The 18,141-nt window shown below is 43.7% G+C and overlaps 1 protein-coding gene across 1 annotated transcript in view; it reads right to left on the reverse strand.

The window, feature by feature from the left end:
* The window catches only part of LOC135550687 (autism susceptibility gene 2 protein-like), a 489,505-nt gene that overhangs the window by 286,814 nt on the left and 184,550 nt on the right, over positions 1 to 18,141 (reverse strand). The window contains 1 exon segment of the mRNA XM_064981711.1: positions 3,177 to 3,278. Within this exon segment, the coding sequence (XP_064837783.1) occupies positions 3,177 to 3,278 (102 nt within the window).

An 18,141-nucleotide genomic window follows, 5' to 3' on the forward strand; every position in this document is an offset into this window, starting at 1 on the left:
TACAGTACAGTAGGGCGAGGTGAAGCAGCAGGTATCATTTAAATGTATGATGTCGACATCAAATTACTTATTTCATTTCATGCCTGGCCAAGCATCCTATAGCTACACATCAGAATTCGTTTTGCTTCACTCGTTCTCTCCGTGTCTTTGTCAACAACTGGCTTCACCTTCCAACTGACAGTTTTAATTATGGACCATATCTGATAGCAGCGCCTCTGTAGATGTAAAATGGCTGGGGTCTGCCAGATTGCATAGCAGGCCTTTACAGAGCCTTAGAGCCTTCCTAGCACCTGTCTGCTCTCCTTACATATCCAAGCCAGCACAGAGAGGGATCTCTCACCCTATGTGCCAGGCCATCATTGTAAATAAGAATTTGATCTCTATTGACTGTTTAAATAAAGGTTGAATAAATAAATGAAATACATTTACATTTAGATTCTAAAGAACTGAGACTGAGGAACAAGACACTGGGTAAATAGGATGTCCTTATTCTAGTACTAAACGTCTGTGTGTACAGTATATGGTTACAACACTAACTGTAACTGTTCAGCCCTGTTCACCAGAAGGAGCCTGGCGGACAGCCAATGACAACACCAGGCTGGAGATCTTCTTATTGGTGTAGGGCCAATGCAAATCACATGACATTTTTATCAGTCCACAGCATCAGCAGAACTTACCTGTCGGCTGTGATATGCAGCACACAATGTATCTTTAATCAGACTCTTCTTGAGTTTGAGTAACTTAAACTTACCTTGTCAAACCTCGCGTAATCTTCACAAAATACACAAATCAACCCAAAGATCGCCTTTAAAGCGGCAATCAGCAGTAGAAACATGTTTGAGGCTAAATGTTGACATGTCTGTTTTGGGATTCAAAAAGAAATCACCTGAACATGTTTTTTAGCCAACAAAATTATTTTGAATGTCAAAATCAGTGTGATATTTAAAGCCTCAGACGATACTGTAAGATCCAACTTTCAAAATGAGCCATTGGTTAGCTAACAATCAACTGACACACTAGCTAACTAGCGGTTTAGCTTGCTAGCTTACCCACAAACTAATTTTTAAACACATTAACTTGTCAAACTTTTAAATGAGTAGCAAGCAAGCTACAAGTTATGCCAAATAACAGACATAATGTCTTCTACAGTAGCACTTGTGTTGCAAAATGCAAACAGTGTCACGCTAAAAACAAACAGCAAACTTCAGGGCGGATTTTCTCTAAAGAGCTGATCGGGGATATCTCTGTTGTAACTAACTCTACTGTGCTAGAATTTCAGAGTTGATACACAAGTTATCCTTAGTTAAGCTTAGAATCTCCTGTTTTCAACCATATATATAAATCTCGAAATGTTGGTTGGGGTCAATCGACTGACAATGATGGTGCAAGTCACATCGACAGTGCCTTGCGAAAGTATTCGGCCCCCTTGAACTTTGCGACCTTTTGCCACATTTCAGGCTTCAAACATAAAGATATAAAACGGTATTGTTTTGTGAAGAATCAACAACAAGTGGGACACAATCATGAAGTGGAACGACATTTATTGGATATTTCAAACTTTTTTAACAAATCAAAAACTTAAAAATTGGGCGTGCAAAATTATTCAGCCCCTTTACTTTCAGTGCAGCAAACTCTCTCCAGAACTTCAGTGAGGATCTCTGAATGATCCAATGTTGACCTAAATGACTAATGATGATAAATGTAATCAAGTCTCCGTATAAATGCACCTGCACTGTGATAGTCTCAGAGGTCCGTTAAAAGCGCAGAGAGCATCATGAAGAACAAGGAACACACCAGGCAGGTCCGAGATACTGTTGTGAAGAAGTTTAAAGCCGGATTTGGATACAAAAAGATTTCCCAAGCTTTAAACATCCCAAGGAGCACTGTGCAAGCGATAATATTGAAATGGTAGGAGTATCAGACCACTGCAAATCTACCAAGACCTGGCCGTCCCTCTAAACTTTCAGCTCATACAAGGAGAAGACTGATCAGAGATGCAGCCAAGAGGCCCATGATCACTCTGGATGAACTGCAGAGATCTACAGCTGAGGTGGGAGACTCTGTCCATAGGACAACAATCAGTCTTATATTGCACAAATCTGGCCTTTATGGAAGAGTGGCAAGAAGAAAGCCATTTCTTAAAGATATCCATAAAAAGTGTTGTTTAAAGTTTGCCACAAGCCACCTGGGAGACACACCAAACATGTGGAAGAAGGTGCTCTGGTCAGATGAAACCAAAATTGAACTTTTTGGCAACAATGCAAAACGTTATGTTTGGCGTAAAAGCAACACAGCTCATCACCCTGAACACACCATACCCACTGTCAAACATCGTGGTGGCAGCATCATGGTTTGGGCCTGCTTTTCTTCAGCAGGGACAGGGAAGATGGTTAAAATTGATGGGAAGATGGATGGAGCCAAATACAGGACCATTCTGGAAGAAAACCTGATGGAGTCTGCAAAAGACCTGAGACTGGGACGGAGATTTGTCTTCCAACAAGACAATGATCCAAAACATAAAGCAAAATCTACACTGGAATGGTTCAAAAATAAACATATCCAGGTGTTAGAATGGCCAAGTCAAAGTCCAGACCTGAATCCAATCGAGAATCTGTGGAAAGAACTGAAAACTGCTGTTCACAAATGCTCTCCATCCAACCTCACTGAGCTCTAGCTGTTTTGCAAGGAGGAATGGGAAAAAATTTCAGTCTCTCGATGTGCAAAACTGATAGAGACATACCCCAAGCGACTTACAGCTGTAATCGCAGCAAAAGGTGGCGCTACAAAGTATTAACTTAAGGGGGCTGAATAATTTTGCACGCCCAATTTTTCAGTTTTTGATTTGTTAAAAAAGTTTGAAATATCCAATAAATGTTGTTCCACTTCATGATTGTGTCCCACTTGTTGTTGATTCTTCACACAAAAAATACAGTTTTATATCTTTATGTTTGAAGCCTGAAATGTGGCAAAAGGTCGCAAAGTTCAAGGGGGCCGAATACTTTCGCAAGGCACTGTACTTTGTTTCCAAACATTGGAGTAAAACACGCTTATATTTTGAGTTCTGATGGGGTTCGACAGTTGAACTAAGCCCATGAGGAGTTTAAGTTATATTGTACTGTGTAGACATACAGTTCGTGTCACGTCTTGTTTGTGTGCTTATTTGTTTGTTTACTTACGTCACTCAGCCTATCTCTGGAGCTGCTTCCGACAAAAGGCTTGGACCCTCCGCTCACGCTCTCGCTGTCGCTGTCCTTGCAGTTGTTCTGGCCTGGCTTCAGCTGAAAGACAACAAACACACACAGTCAGACACACGTTAACATGCTGAAGATGTTGCGACAGGGCTTTGGTTCTAAGCTTTACATAGATGATATTGGCTGAGTAGACTGAGCTGGGAATCCCTATCCAACAGACAGAAGAAAAAATCATGAATCTGTGCGTGTTGGCAGCAAGCGCTGTGGTGTATGTGTAAATCTGTCATGTTTATAGGCCTCTTGAGCCAGCAGCAGTCACTCCAGCCTGCCAATGGCAGACAAGACAGCCAGCATATGAGCTCCCACTGTGAAATCCCTATCAACCTTTTAGAGAAGAGAAACAAAAGCCTTCAAAAATCTTCAAAAGCTGTATTCCCTTCCCTTCAAACAAACAGACAGCCCCATACAGAGACTACAGGAGCTCAGCAGGTGTCACTTTCCAGACACTGTCAGACTCACTAAGACACAGAAAATAAAAAGCAAGAGAGCAAAGAGTAGGAGGAAGATGTGCGATCCAAGAACATCTGAGCCCTCCAGGAGTCTGAAGATAACAATGTGGGACTCCTGGGAGGCCACGGGCCGTTGTGGTCCAAGTCCACAATTCATGTCCTCTGAAGCTTCCTCACAATACTCCTTTCCTTCCAGACTCAGAAGACCAGACCAAAACCAGACCAGACCGGCCAGCCTTGCCAAACCTTTGCCAAACCTTGCATGCTTCATTTCAAAGCACATAAAAAACTGCTTTAAAACCTCTTGGAACTCCCCATCCCGGATCCGGGATCGTGACTAAAGCCTCAGGCTCATTAGCATAACGCAACGTTAACGATTTCTGAAAATCGCAAATAAAATGAAAATAATGCGTCTGCTCTCAAGCTTAGCCTTTTCTTAACAACACTGTCATCTCAGATTTTCAAAATATGCTTTTGAACCATAGAAATTGACTAATTTGTGTAAGAGTATGCAAAGCTAGCATAGCATTTTGAGTAGCATTTAGCACGCAACATTTTCACAAAAACCAGATAACCAAATAAATAAAATAATTTACCTTTGAAGAGCTTCTGATGTTTTCAATGAGGAGACTCTCAGTTACAAACCAAATGCGCAGTTTTTCCTGAAAGCGTCTGTGTGTAGGAGAAATCGTTCCGTTTTCTACATTGATTCTGGCTACCGAAACGAACCGAAAATTCAGTCACCTACAACGTAAAACTTTTTCCGAATTAACTACATAATATCGACCGAAACATGGCAAACGTTGTTTGTAATCAATCCTCAAGGTGTTTTTTCACATATCTCTTCATTGATATATCGTTCGTGGAAGCTTGCTTTCCTCTCTGAATCGCATGGAAAAATACTGGCAGCTGACTTTTGCGCACCAATTTCGGCGCAGGACACCGGGCGGACACCTGGTAAATGTGGTCTCTTATGGTCAATCTTCCAATGATCTGCCTACAAATACGTCACAATGCTGCAGACACCTTGGGGAAACGACAGAAAGGGTTGACTCACTCCTCTTGCATTCACAGCCATATAAGGAGACAATGGAAAACAGAGCCTCAAAAATCCTGCTCATTTCCTGGATGCCGTCTCATCTTGGTTTTGCCTGAAGCTCACGTTCTAGGGCACGCCCAGAAAATATCTTGGTAGTTCTGGACACGTCAGAGTGTTTTCTTTCGAAAGCTACCAATTATATGCATAGTCGAGCATCTTTTTGTGACAAAATATTGCGCTTAAAACGGGCACGTTTTTTTATCCAATAATGAAATAGCGCCCCCATAGATGTAAGAGGGGCCTTTGTGGAGGAGAGCAGTAAACAGGTGTAATGCCACATAATAGAAAAGGCAGAGTATGACACGACAGACAGCACGCAGAGGGATTGTATTCTCTAAGAGGGGCTGTTCTCTCTCTCTGACTGACTGACTGACTGACTGAACTATACAGGTCACTTTTGAGTGAAGTATTTATTATACATCCTCATTCTGGCCATCAAATTTGATTGAAATGGCACAGGGTAGGGAGAATGTCTTAAGAGCCCTTGAATTAAATGTATAATTAAAATGAGCATGTTCCCTTCTCTGTTGCCATTAGCAGTGTGAAAGGAATCCTTTCCTTGGGAGAATACAGTGATGGGTGAAAGACTGAGCCAGGCTGAGTGCTGAGAGTGATAAGAAAGAGCCAGAGCACTGGGAGATGCCAGATGGGCCTAAAGGGGGAGAGGAGATAAGAGAGCGAGGCCACACAAGGCAACAGTGCTGGAGGGAACACAAGGACATAGAAACACACACACACAGAGCTTCAAACACAGGGGCTCCGGCATGTGTGATAGCACTAATTACCTTCAACACACTTCCCCTCCACATTTCCCTCCTTTTTTTCTTGTTAAAGGCCAATTCCTCTGATGGGAGTTTGCATATTTTCAGAGAGAGGGGGAAGTAATATCCTGGGCATACACACTGGCACAGTAATAGAGCACTGAAGTAAGGACATGGAAAGATGGGAGCGATGGCACTGTGCACTGTTTATGCCCCAGTCTGCAGGTCGTTCATCAAAACATGTTGACCTATAATATAATATTCATTAACCAACCTGGGTCCCTGCTGGCAGCACTGAGTGGTTAGTAAAAGATCGCGTAGTTAGTAAAAGATACGATTAGCATTCCTGAAACATTATTTTGTTGAAATATAATGTGATCGCTGAGAAATTAAGCTAATTGATTGAACGCAAAATTGTCCATTTTAAATGATATGATTAAGATAACATTCAATAAATATAGTCCCCAATATCCAGTCTGGACCAAACATCTTCCTTCCAATGAGTAAAAGACACGATGGAATCCCGCCAAAAAATCTGAAGCCACCCACGGACTTTCCACATCTAATGCCAATCCCACCCCAACAACTACAGTAGTATAAAAGTTCTCTATGTTTGACAAGTAGTGTGAAAGTACCAGGTTTTGACCACTAGATGCCATTGTTCCTGCTATACAGCCACATTCTTTTATCAATTTAGCTGGTTTCTTGTGTTTATTAAATAGATCACATTTCCTTTGTAACTTTAGGTAAAAAAAAAAACAATAGATTAGGCATATTATGAAAATAAATTGTGTGGTCCTCATAATTCAAGACAATCCATAGCACATGAAATGATGGGATAGCTCTAAGGGGTGGCAGGTAGCCTCCCGGTTAAAGCATTGGTCCAGTAAACCGAAAGGGGCACTGGGTTGAATATCTGAGCCGACAGGGTGAAAAATATGCCGATGTGCCCTTGAGCAAGGCACTAAACCCTAATTCTCTCCAGGGGCAACATACTACTATGGACGACCCTGTAAAACAACACATTTCACTGCACCTAACCGGGGTATGTGACAAAAACACATTTTCTTTCTTTGTTTATTTTAAGGGCTTTTCTGCATTACCGTATCTCTTATAACAAAGTCTGACACATTGGACAATAATTCTGTCACAGTATGTTGGAGTAAAATAGATTTTGATTAATCTAACAGTTCAAGTATCATCAAAATGACTGATGTCTGTCCGAAAGTGAAACTAACTGATTGTATAAATACTGTACACTCACTGGTCTCCATCGATCAGTAGAAAATATACAATCAAAATCGATGAAATTGACCTCAGAAAACGTGTAAAGGACAATCCCCCAGTAAAGCCAATTCAATAAGCCTAAATCATCTTTCAGATATATTACATGGCCAGGCAGGCACCAGCTATTAAACAGCGAATAGCAAAATGTCTCCCTCGACTTGTTGTTCCCTTTAATTTCTCTTAAAGCCTCCTTAAATTACTTCTGAGAAGGAATCTTCTTTCCGAGGTGCAGATCATGCCCGCTCCATGGCGTGATGGACTTTAACGGTGGTTAATAGACATGCTAAATGAAGGGAAGGTGGTCACAATAAATCAGCCCCATCAAAAAGCTGAGCTGAGAATGAATGACCTCCCAGTACAGATATATCTGAGTGATGAACTAGTCTGTGTGTGTGTGTAGAGACTAGTAGTCCATTCAGTTGGACACTCATCCCAGGAGCAGCAACCAGTGGCTCATCATCATGGTCTAGGTCTTCTCATTATTCTGGCCAGTCATTTCACATTTTATCACTTAATTGACTTTTTACAGTTTCTTCTCTTGCAGTGAACACACCATGGCTGCTTTCCAGAACATCTAGTACAGAGATGATAGGTGCAGTCAGAAAGGGTGGGTGGGGGTACTGTGTGTGTGCTTGTGCTTTTGTGTGTGTGTGTGTGTGTTTTCCTTCGTGCACGTGGGTGTGTATGTACTTGCAGCGTGCATGTGTGATCTGTACATGCCCGTTCTGTTGTTCCGTGCTCATGTAATAATAATAAAAACACAGTAATTAAGAGGCAGGTTGAAACATACTGTAAGGTTCTGCTTTTCTTTTCTTAGTCAACCTTGTGTTCTTTTCTTTGTGTTCTTGAATGTAGCTCTGTTTCTTTGTGTTCTGGAACGTACCCCTGTCTTTCTTTTTGTTCATTGATTTCACCTGTGTTCGTTTCTCATCTGGTCTCATCAGCTCCCTAGTTTGTTCAGTTCTTTCTGTTTGTATGGTTGTGAGGTATTGTTTGTTTTTGACTGCCTACCTGTGTTTGACCATTGCCTGCATGTGACCACGATTCCTGCCTTCTGCGAAGGCTTAATAAACATCTGCCGAGCTCTGCGTGTGAATCTACACCTTTTTCTCCCTGAATATTCATTACACATACAGATGCATTCGTTTAGTGACCTTCTCATCCACACAGCCTGGGTAAAGATTCACCCTGCAGGAACATGGCTAACAAACAGATGGTTTTAATATTCCAGAGGCTAATTTTACAACAATTAAAAACACAGCAAGACATTAGCATCTAATGAAACATTTAGTGCATCTTAAGTGCATCTGCTATTAATTCCAACACAATAAGGTCTTGTTTTCCCTCAATCTGTTTCATGTTAGGAGAGAAACATCCCCCCGTCCTTCCCCTCCTGAATTTATTGAAGTGTAGAATTAACAAGTGTTTCCAGTCAGTGTGATTGTTTGGCAGAGAGAAACCTAAATAAAACCTACACACTATCATAGTTGTATCCATGCCTCTATATCTCCAATGTGATAGTAACAAAATTATATATATTCCCCCAAATTCAAACTAAATAGAAACGTCTATTCTGTAGTTTGGAGCTGACACATCATACCTAGAGTAGATGACACATACCTAGAGTCAATGACACATCATACCTAGAGTAGATGACACATCATACCTAGAGTAGATGACACATCATACCTAGAGTAGAAGACACATCATACCTAGAGTAGGTGACACATCATACCTAGAGTAGATGACACATACCTAGAGTAGATGACACATACCTAGAGTAGATGACACATATCTAGAGTAGATGACACATCATAACTAGAGTAGATGACACATCATACCTAGAGTAGATGACACATACCAAGAGTAGATGACACATACCTAGAGTAGATGACACATACCTAGAGTAGATGACACATACCTCGAGTAGATATATCATAACTGGTAACATTATCTCTTATGTTACAAGGGCCAAAAGGGAATGGATGAATTTGTTTCCAATTGTGTGAAAAGTGCAAGGGGCCACAGCCAATTTCACCAGGAGAATGAACAGCACATCATACAGGATGTCTGTAATGTCCTTCACCGTGCTGTGCAAACCCAGATCTACATGGAGCTGTGGTGTTAAGCAATTTCCAGGTATTACATCTCTAGAATGCACAGAAAGTTGGAGCTCTGATACCTTCCATATTTGGATGTAATGTCACTCACCCTGAACTAAACAACTAAACATCTACGACACTGTTACCTCAATGGCCATAAAAATGCCCAATCTAACTGTTATGGAGTAGTGCCTCACAAAAGGAGATGGCTGCCACTTACAATACAGATAGCCTAGTTTATAAAAGAAGGCTGAATCAATGGAAGACTAACTTAAACAGAATGCTTTTTATTTCAGTATTGCTAGTATGGGCGGCTGAGCTGAGGAAGTGCTATTCATCTATCCAAACATGACCTGAACAATACCAATTTTCCTACTTGAGAATTTTCAAGGGAAGAAATATCTCCCTTAAGATGCCGCTTTCACATTAGAATGGAGGTTGAAAACAGCCTTTGAAGGTTTTTACGGGATTATCGTCAACATGTGTAGTCAATTATTTCCTCTACCCACTTAGTGAAAAGTGCTTTGCCAGTGCTGCGGACAAATTTTACAAGCATATTGACTTATTCCCAAGGGCTCCACTAGCAACTAAATGCAATCAAACACAAACGTGGGCCCTGCTTAATGTGTGTAACCACACAGGCCTTTTTGACAGAGCTGTACACAACCCACCCCCTACCCACCCCCCTCTATCCGCCACACAAAAAAATGTGAAAGCTGGCCCGGCTTTCTATGCTAGCTCCTGTGGGATTCCGTTGCTATCAGCTCCTGGTTTCCCTTAGTTACGCACAACAGCAGCTGCGGAACTCAGCGGTAATAAAACCTGGAACAATTGAAGGGCTTGTATTGTTGTTCTGCGTTGGGCTTTCAGCATAGCTAACCTGTCCTCTCAGTATAGCTAACCTGTCCTCTCAGCATAGCTAACCTGTCCTCTCAGCATAGCTAACCTGTCCTCTCAGTATAGCTAACCTGTCCTCTCAGTATAGCTAACCTGTCCTCTCAGCATAGCTAACCTGTCCTCTCAGTATTCCTCCCATCAGGCCAGCAATGAAAGAGGATCTCATTTACCTAAAAGCGCTTATACATTTTTAATTTTCTTTAACACGTAAATTAACAAGTCCCTCATTCGAGAAGTTTTACGGCTGCTTGCTACTGAGGGAGTACCATGAACGTTTTATAGATAATCCACTAGCTAGCTTGGGCTGCTTATAATAAACGTTCTATTTTCTGCTGCACTGTCAAATCCCTTTGGTTTCCAGTGACTACACTTTGAATATCTCCTTTATGTTACCTTCAGAGGTCTATATATAACGGATTTAAACAAATCAAATCAAAAGCCCTTTTTATATCAGCAGATGTCACAAAGTTCTTATAAAGAACTCCCAAAAAACCTGAAAGGCTGGAGGCTGCACAACTCAGCAGTTAACATAAGAAACTGGAGGAGTTTTTAGCCTACAGCACACACAGATTACTGTATAGCTTGAGGACAAACCAATGACAAGACATTACACTACACTACATTTTTCAAGATTCCCTAATGATGAGCATGAAAAGATTTCCCTTTAAACTATTCATGGAACAAAAGGCATGCCAAATGCCTAGGATATGCTTATATTCTGAATAGTAAAAACATATCTTGATGATATTCATAGCAATAATCCCTGTCTAAGCATAGGGGGGTGAGAGACTACATTTCCCATCAGCCCCGTGGTGATAGTGTGTCACCTTTGGACTGGCAGCAGACAGTAGCAGTTGGAAACAGTCGGGCACGGTTAACCCACAACGCATTTTAACCCAGAACGTAATGTGAAAGTGGGACACAGGGGCCGTCAGGGCCTGTAAAGCACTGGTTCAGCTTCCTCTGTCATCGTTCCGACAGCAGCTGTGTGGCAGAGCGTAACCGGCGGTAACCAGCGCGGCCCGGGCCTGACCCTGTGTTTGGCTCTGAGGCCTGAGCGCTCTAACCACCCCAGACAGGCGCCTCCATCCCCCCACCTCCTCCCCACGTCCACAGTCACAGCCTGTCACTGGGCATCAGGGTTCACTGGGGTCCCACTGCCCTTATTTGTTTAGTGTTTAGTTGGTCTGTGTGTGGTATAGATCTCATGGGAAGACACAGTTAAAATGCATCATTCAGTGTCTCTTTTAGAAGCATTAGACAGCAGAAGCATTGTCTTTATTTCCCAATACAGTATGACCCCATGTTCCAATTGACATACAGTGAGTTTCAAAAGTATTGGGACAGTGACACATTTGTTGTTTTGGTACAATGACTTTGAGGTTAAAGTGCAGACTGTCAGCTTACATTTGAGGGTATTTTCATCCATATTGGGTGAACAGTTTAGAAATTAACACACTTTTTGTACATAATGTAGTCCCTCCATTTTAGTATTGGGACAAATTCACATATACAATGCATTTCCAAAGTAATCAGACTCATTTTCTTTTTCCACATTTTGTTACATTACAGCCTTATTCTAAAATGTATTAAGAAAACAATCAACCCTTACCTACACACAATACCCCATAATAACAAAGCAAAAACAGGTTGGTAGACATTTTTGCACATTTATTTAAGTATTCAGGCTCTTTACTCAGCACGTTGTTGAAACACCGTTGGCATCGATTACTGCCTCGGGTCTTCTTGTGTATGGACGCTACAAGCTTGGCACACCTGTACTTGGGGAGTTTCTCCCATTCCTCTCTGCAGATCCTCTCAAGCTCTGTCAGGTTGAATGGGGAGCATTGCAGCACAGCTTTTCAGGTCTCTCCAGAGATGTTCGATTGGGTTCAAGTCCAGTTTCTGGCTGGGTCACTCGAGGACATTCAGAGACTTGTCCCGACGCCACTCCTGCGTTGTCTTTGCTATGTGCTTAGGGACATCGTCCTGTTGGAAAATGAACCTTCACCCCAGTCTGAGGTCCTGAGCACTCTGGAGCCGGTTTTCATCAAGGATCTCTCTATACTTTGCTATGTTCATCTTTACCCTGATCATGACTAGTCTCCCAGTCCCTGCCGCTGAAAAACATCCCCATAGCATGATACTGCCACCCCCATGCTTCACCGTAGGGTTGGTGTCAGGTTTCCTCCAGATGTGACACTTGGCATTCAGGCCAAAGAGTTGCTGCAGAGATGGTTGTCCTTCTGGAAGGTTCCCCCATCTCCACATTAGAACTCTAGAGTTCTGTAAGAGATCTGGGTTCTTGGTCACCTCCCTGATCGAGGCCCTTCTCCCTCGATTGATAAGTTTGGGCGGGCAGCCAGTTCTAGGAAGAGTCTTGGTGGTTCCAAACTTTTTCTTCTTCCATTTACAGTAAGAATTATGGAGGCCACTGTGTTCTTGGGGACCTTCAATTCTACAGAAATGTTTTGGTACCCTTCCCCAGATCTGTGCCTCGACCCAATCATGTCTAGGAACTCTACGGACAATTCCTTCAACCTCATAGCTTGGTTTTTGCTCTGACATTCATTGTCAACTGTGGGACCTTATAAAAACAGGTGGGTGCCTTTCCAAATCATGTCCAATCAATTGAATTTACCACATGTGGACTAATGAAGTTGTAGAAAGTTCTCAAGGATGATCAATGGAACAGGATGCACCGGAGCTAAATTTGGATTCTAATAGCAAAGGGTCTGAATACTTATGGAAATAAATGATTCTTGGGTTCTTTATTTTGAATACATTTACAAAAATAAAAAATAAACTGTGTTCACTTTGTCTTTATGGGGCAATGTGTGTAGAATGCTGAGGAAAAAAGTATATTTAATCCATTTCCGAATAAGGCTGTAACGTAACAAAATGTGGAAAAAGTCAAGTGGTCTGAATACTTTCCGAGGGCAACGTATGTGTATTAAAATAGTCAAAAGTTGAGTATTTCGTTCCATATTTCTAGCACGCAATGATTACATCAAGCTTGTGACTTCACAAACTTGTTGGACGCATTTGCTGTTTGTTTTGCTCGTGTTTCCGATTATTTTGTGCCCAATAGAAATTCATGGTAAATCATGTACTGTAATTTTGTAGACACTTTTATTGTAAATAAGAATAGAATATGTTTCTAAAGACCTCTACATTAATGTGGATGTTACCATGATTATGGATAGTCCTGAATGAATCATGAATAATGATGAGTGAGAAAGTTACAGACTCACAAATATCATACCCCCAAAAAATGCTAACCTCTCGCCATTACAATAACAGGGGAAGTTAGCATTTTAGGAGTATGATATTTATGCATCTGTAACTTTCTCACTCATCATTATTCACTATGGGACCAAATACTAAACTTTTGACTACTTTAATTCACATATTGGGGCGGCAGGGTAGCCTAGTGGTTAGAGCGTTGGACTAGTAACCGAAAGGTTGCAAGTTCAAACCCCCGAGCTGACAAGGTACAAATCTGTTGTTCTGCCCCTGAACAGGCAGTTAACCCACTGTTCCTAGGCTGTCATTGAAAATAAGAATTTGTTCTCAACTGACTTGCCTAGTAAAATTAAATATCAGAGAATTTCTCCCACAACTTTTGGTCGCCTAAAATCGGGGGGACTATGTTCACCCGATATGGCTAAAAATACTATCAAATTCAAGCTGACAGTCTGCACTTTAACCTCATCGTCATTGTATAATTAAACATCCAAAGTGCTGGAGTACAGAGCCAAAACAGCAACAACAACAATTCACTGTCCCAATACTTTGGGAGCTCACTGCCTCTGCTCTGGGTGTGACACCAATGACAATGTCGCCTAGCTGTCACTATAGCTAGGGACTCGGCAGAACAGAAACAGCAGTTTTCATCAGTGTCTCACATTTCTGTGGGGTGCGGCGTGATTGCCATGGAAACGCTCAATCTCACTCTTATACCTCTTTGCCGTTACCATGATCAAGTGGATGCCGTGACCTCTGGCTACCTAGTCAGACATTATTGTAATAGTGGCAGGAAGATCCACAGGCCTAATGCACCCTGAGGACAGGCTTAGCCCACAGAGCACGATCACAGTCACTCTGTGGTGGAATGTGATGGTGCACAGCAAAGCAATGGTGCCACAGCACACTACAGAGTTGGGGGGGGGGGGGGGGTTGAAGGTGTGTGGTGGGGGTGGGTACACTTGAGGCTGCATTTATACACAGACATAAATCTGTGACGACATTACAAACAAATCAATATGCTTTTAACATCCATCCTCTCTGCAGCTGCAACGCAATCACCCTTTTCCCTGTACAAATGGCCATATAATGCTGTAGTCAGCTGCACTGAGTTATGGGGACAATTACCAGATGTAATAATGAACTGAGTGGTGTGAGGTGCTGGAAGGAGGGAGAGGTGGTAGGAGGATAATAAGAGCAGCGGGAGACCTCCACTCTTTCAGATCATATCAGATTACCTTGTTATAGGACCCCGTGTGGCAACAAAATACCTCCTCTACCCATCGCCTCCTTTACCATTTTAAACACCTCCATCTCCCCTGCCCACCCTGGCCACAGCAGAATCCCCCTAGGCTCTAAGGGAGGAAGGACAGAGAGAGGAGACAGGAAGGTTGAGGGAGAGAGAGAGAAAGAGTAGGAGGCGATAGAGAAGGGGAGAGAAAGGGGAGTGTGGGGCAACACTAGAGAGAGAAGGAGAAAGAAAGAGAAGGAAGAGAGACATGAGAAGCTTTCCCAGAGTGAAACAGCTGCAAAGAGAGAGAAGCCTGAGACCTTCAGCTGCTCAGCGGAGCGCTTATCACCACATAACTATTCATCAAAGAAATTTGTGTGCAATTAATTACATTATTCCCAAGCCCCCCCATCCATGCCACCGAGTCGTTACTTCAATATCAGCTTTCAGCTAGCCATCTCACTAAGCCGCAGCCTCAGTGCCAAGTCACAGCTAGCTCCCTGAGCTGCCTGGCCAGCCTCAGTGCCATGTTACAGTTAGCACCCTGAGCTGCCTGGCCAGCCTCAGTGCCATGTTACAGTTAGCACCCTGAGCTGCCTGGCCAGCCTCAGTGCCATGTTACAGCTAGTTCCCTGAGCTGCCTGGCCAGCCTCAGTGCCATGTTACAGCTAGCTCCCTGAGCTGGATGGCCAGCCTCAGTGCCATGTTACAGCTAGCTCCCTGAGCTGGATGGCCAGCCTCAGTGCCATGTTACAGCTAGCTCCCTGAGCTGACTGGCCAGCCTCAGTGCCATGTTACAGTTAGCACCCTGAGCTGCCTGGCCAGCCTCAGTGCCATGTTACAGTTAGCACCCTGAGCTGCCTGGCCAGCCTCAGTGCCATGTTACAGTTAGCACCCTGAGCTGCCTGGCCAGCCTCAGTGCCATGTTACAGTTAGCACCCTGAGCTGCCTGGCCAGCCTCAGTGCCATGTTACAGCTAGTTCCCTGAGCTGCCTGGCCAGCCTCAGTGCCATGTTACAGCTAGCTCCCTGAGCTGGATGGCCAGCCTCAGTGCCATGTTACAGCTAGCTCCCTGAGCTGGATGGCCAGCCTCAGTGCCATGTTACAGCTAGCTCCCTGAGCTGCCTGGCCAGCCTCAGTGCCATGTTACAGCTAGCTCCCTGAGCTGCCTGGCCAGCCTCAGTGCCATGTTACAGCTAGCTCCCTGAGCTGCCTGGCCAGCCTCAGTGCCAAGTCACAGCTAGCTCCCTGAGCTGCCTGGCCAGCCTCAGTGCCATGTTACAGCGAGCTCCCTGAGCTGCCTGGCCAGCCTCAGTGCCAAGTCACAGCTAGCTCCCTGAGCTGCCTGGCAAGCCTCAGTGCCATGTCACAGCTAGCTCCCTGAGCTGCCTGGCCAGCCTCAGTGCCAAGTCACAGCTAGCTCCCTGAGCTGCCTGGCCAGCCTCAGTGCCAAGTCACAGCTAGCTCCCTGAGCTGCCTGGCCAGCCTCAGTGCCAAGTCACAGCTAGCTTCCTGAGCTGCCTGGCCAGCCTCAGTGCCAAGTCACAGAGGGCTTCCTGAGCTGCCTGGCCAGCCTCAGTGCCAAGTCACACCTCAATAAAGTGTGCTGCTAGGAGAGAAAAAAGGAAAAATGGCTCCTCTCCTCTCGGCTTGCAGGAGGCTATCATTGCTCTTTTTTTATTGCCATATCTTCCTCCAGGAATTCACTGCCAGTATATTGGCAGGCCTTCCAGTAGATGGAGGCAATGAAATTTAGTGCGGACACTTAACACCGGGTCAAGCCTTGTGCGCGGCTCATGTGTGGTGGTAATATGATAAACAAATGCTTCCAAAATGCACAAACGGAGCCTTTCAGAAGCGGGGAAGAAGATATACACATTATTTCTTCAAAATGGGGGAGTGAGCGTGCTGTCGCCTGGCTCCTGCTATTAAGGAGATAAGATCTAAATAGGTCATTGCAGTGCCATTATAGCAGAACCTGAGGCAGGGCAAGCTCCCAGCCTGAATGTAAAGCAGTAAATAAGCAGAGAAAAATGGTCAAACGGGAGATTCGTTTAAAACGATTCCACTCAAATCTTTAAAAGGAAAGGTCACACAATAAACCTGCAATTTATGTCCATTAACAGCGACTAGCCAGCAGTAATGGACAAAATGTCTGTAATTGAATACCACACCCACACTGGTCTACCTATATATGACTAATGGATATCCTGTATGGCTGATACACATACATGACTAGTAATACACATACATTCTGACTAGATATGAACTAAAGTCACACTGCAATAACAGGACTAGAAATACAAGACAAGTTGTGCTGGGTGACTAATAGCTTGTCCACTAGTACCAGTTAGTCACACCCTTTGGCTTCAGGGCACAGCAGTGAGTGGTTTGATTAGGTCATGGCAGGCTGGTGCTTGTCTCTCATTGATCTGTGATCCCTGGAACAGTGTAGGCAGGAGGGCTGTAAATTACAGCAGAGCTGAGATCAGCTGATCTCCAATCAGCAGGTGGGCGTGACCTCTGTGGAACAGGATGCCGGGCTATCGGCCTAGGGGACAGAAGCCCTGGCCTGTTTTGGCTGGCCACGGTGCAAGGGAACGAGAGCGCGGCGTCTCACCTTACCCGTGTTTAGCTCCCCTGGGCTGCAGGCTGGGGGATTAGAGTGACTGTAAAATCTGTTTAGAGAATATACGGTTCCCTTTTGGCTGGCCGACAGGGTGCTTGTCCGAGGCCATGCGCAGCAAGGTTACAACAGGAGCCCTGTTGTAAACCTTCTTCATTTAGCCGCCTTCCTGAAATTCACGTCGACTACTAGAAGGCCATAAAAGAAGATGGTACAAAATGCGCCAATGTATTAATAGGAACTGGGCCAAGAGTTGACTTGGCTTGTTCTACTTTAGAGGAGGACTACTCAGCATCTGTTTCTACTTTCTCATCAGCTTGGTTTAAATGTGACGGGCACACTAGAGCTGCAATAGAGAACTTCGTAACAACACTAGGCTCTCTATCAGCTTGATGCTAGCTGGCAGGAATTTTCTTTGACCTTAGCATGACTTAAGTCCTTGTATTTGACCTCATGTCAGATCACATGTTAGTGCAGTAGCAGAGTGCACATGCTGATTTCACGATTCAGAATCAACACAATTAAATGACGATGCAGGATCAACAACCAACATCAAGGTTAACTCATGAATCTATAGGTGGAGAAGTCCTAATGCAGTACGAGCAGCATCTGAACAGCTCAGGCACCTCCCCAGTCAGCTGGCGACCTCATATACTTGGCTATATGAGTTAAACAAACAACAAAACAAAACATTTATCTTACAAGAGGCTGACCCTTTTCTGAATATGATGTCGCTAACTGGCACTGTGTAGGAAATGATGGAATCACAAACTTTGTCAAGAATTACTTGGAAACCTAGACTATAACAGAGGTTAAAAACGGACCATGCAATTTGTGGGTCCACAGTGGTTCCAAATGTACAGTATAATACAAGTAAACCAAGATGAATAAGGGATATGACCATTAACATTACAATGTAATAGCATTAACAGGGCAATCGTTCCCCTATGATCCCATCAGGCCATAAAAGTGCAGCTGGAATGTGGACATAATGGAGTCAACAGCAGGGGGGAAATGGCGTCTATATGAGCACAGAGCAACGCTCGGCTCCCTCCATCCTCAGGCCTCCTGCTCTTCACAATCCCAGCCTGGCATTCTCCACATTCTCATCCACACTTCCAGTTCCACCTCCACTCACCACTCTAGCTAGTTGTTAATGACCTGGATACAAGGCTAACTCCTCTTTAACAAC

The sequence above is a fragment of the Oncorhynchus masou genome, chromosome 12 (assembly GCF_036934945.1).
Source record: "Oncorhynchus masou masou isolate Uvic2021 chromosome 12, UVic_Omas_1.1, whole genome shotgun sequence".
NCBI classification, from domain to species: Eukaryota; Metazoa; Chordata; class Actinopteri; order Salmoniformes; family Salmonidae; genus Oncorhynchus; species Oncorhynchus masou.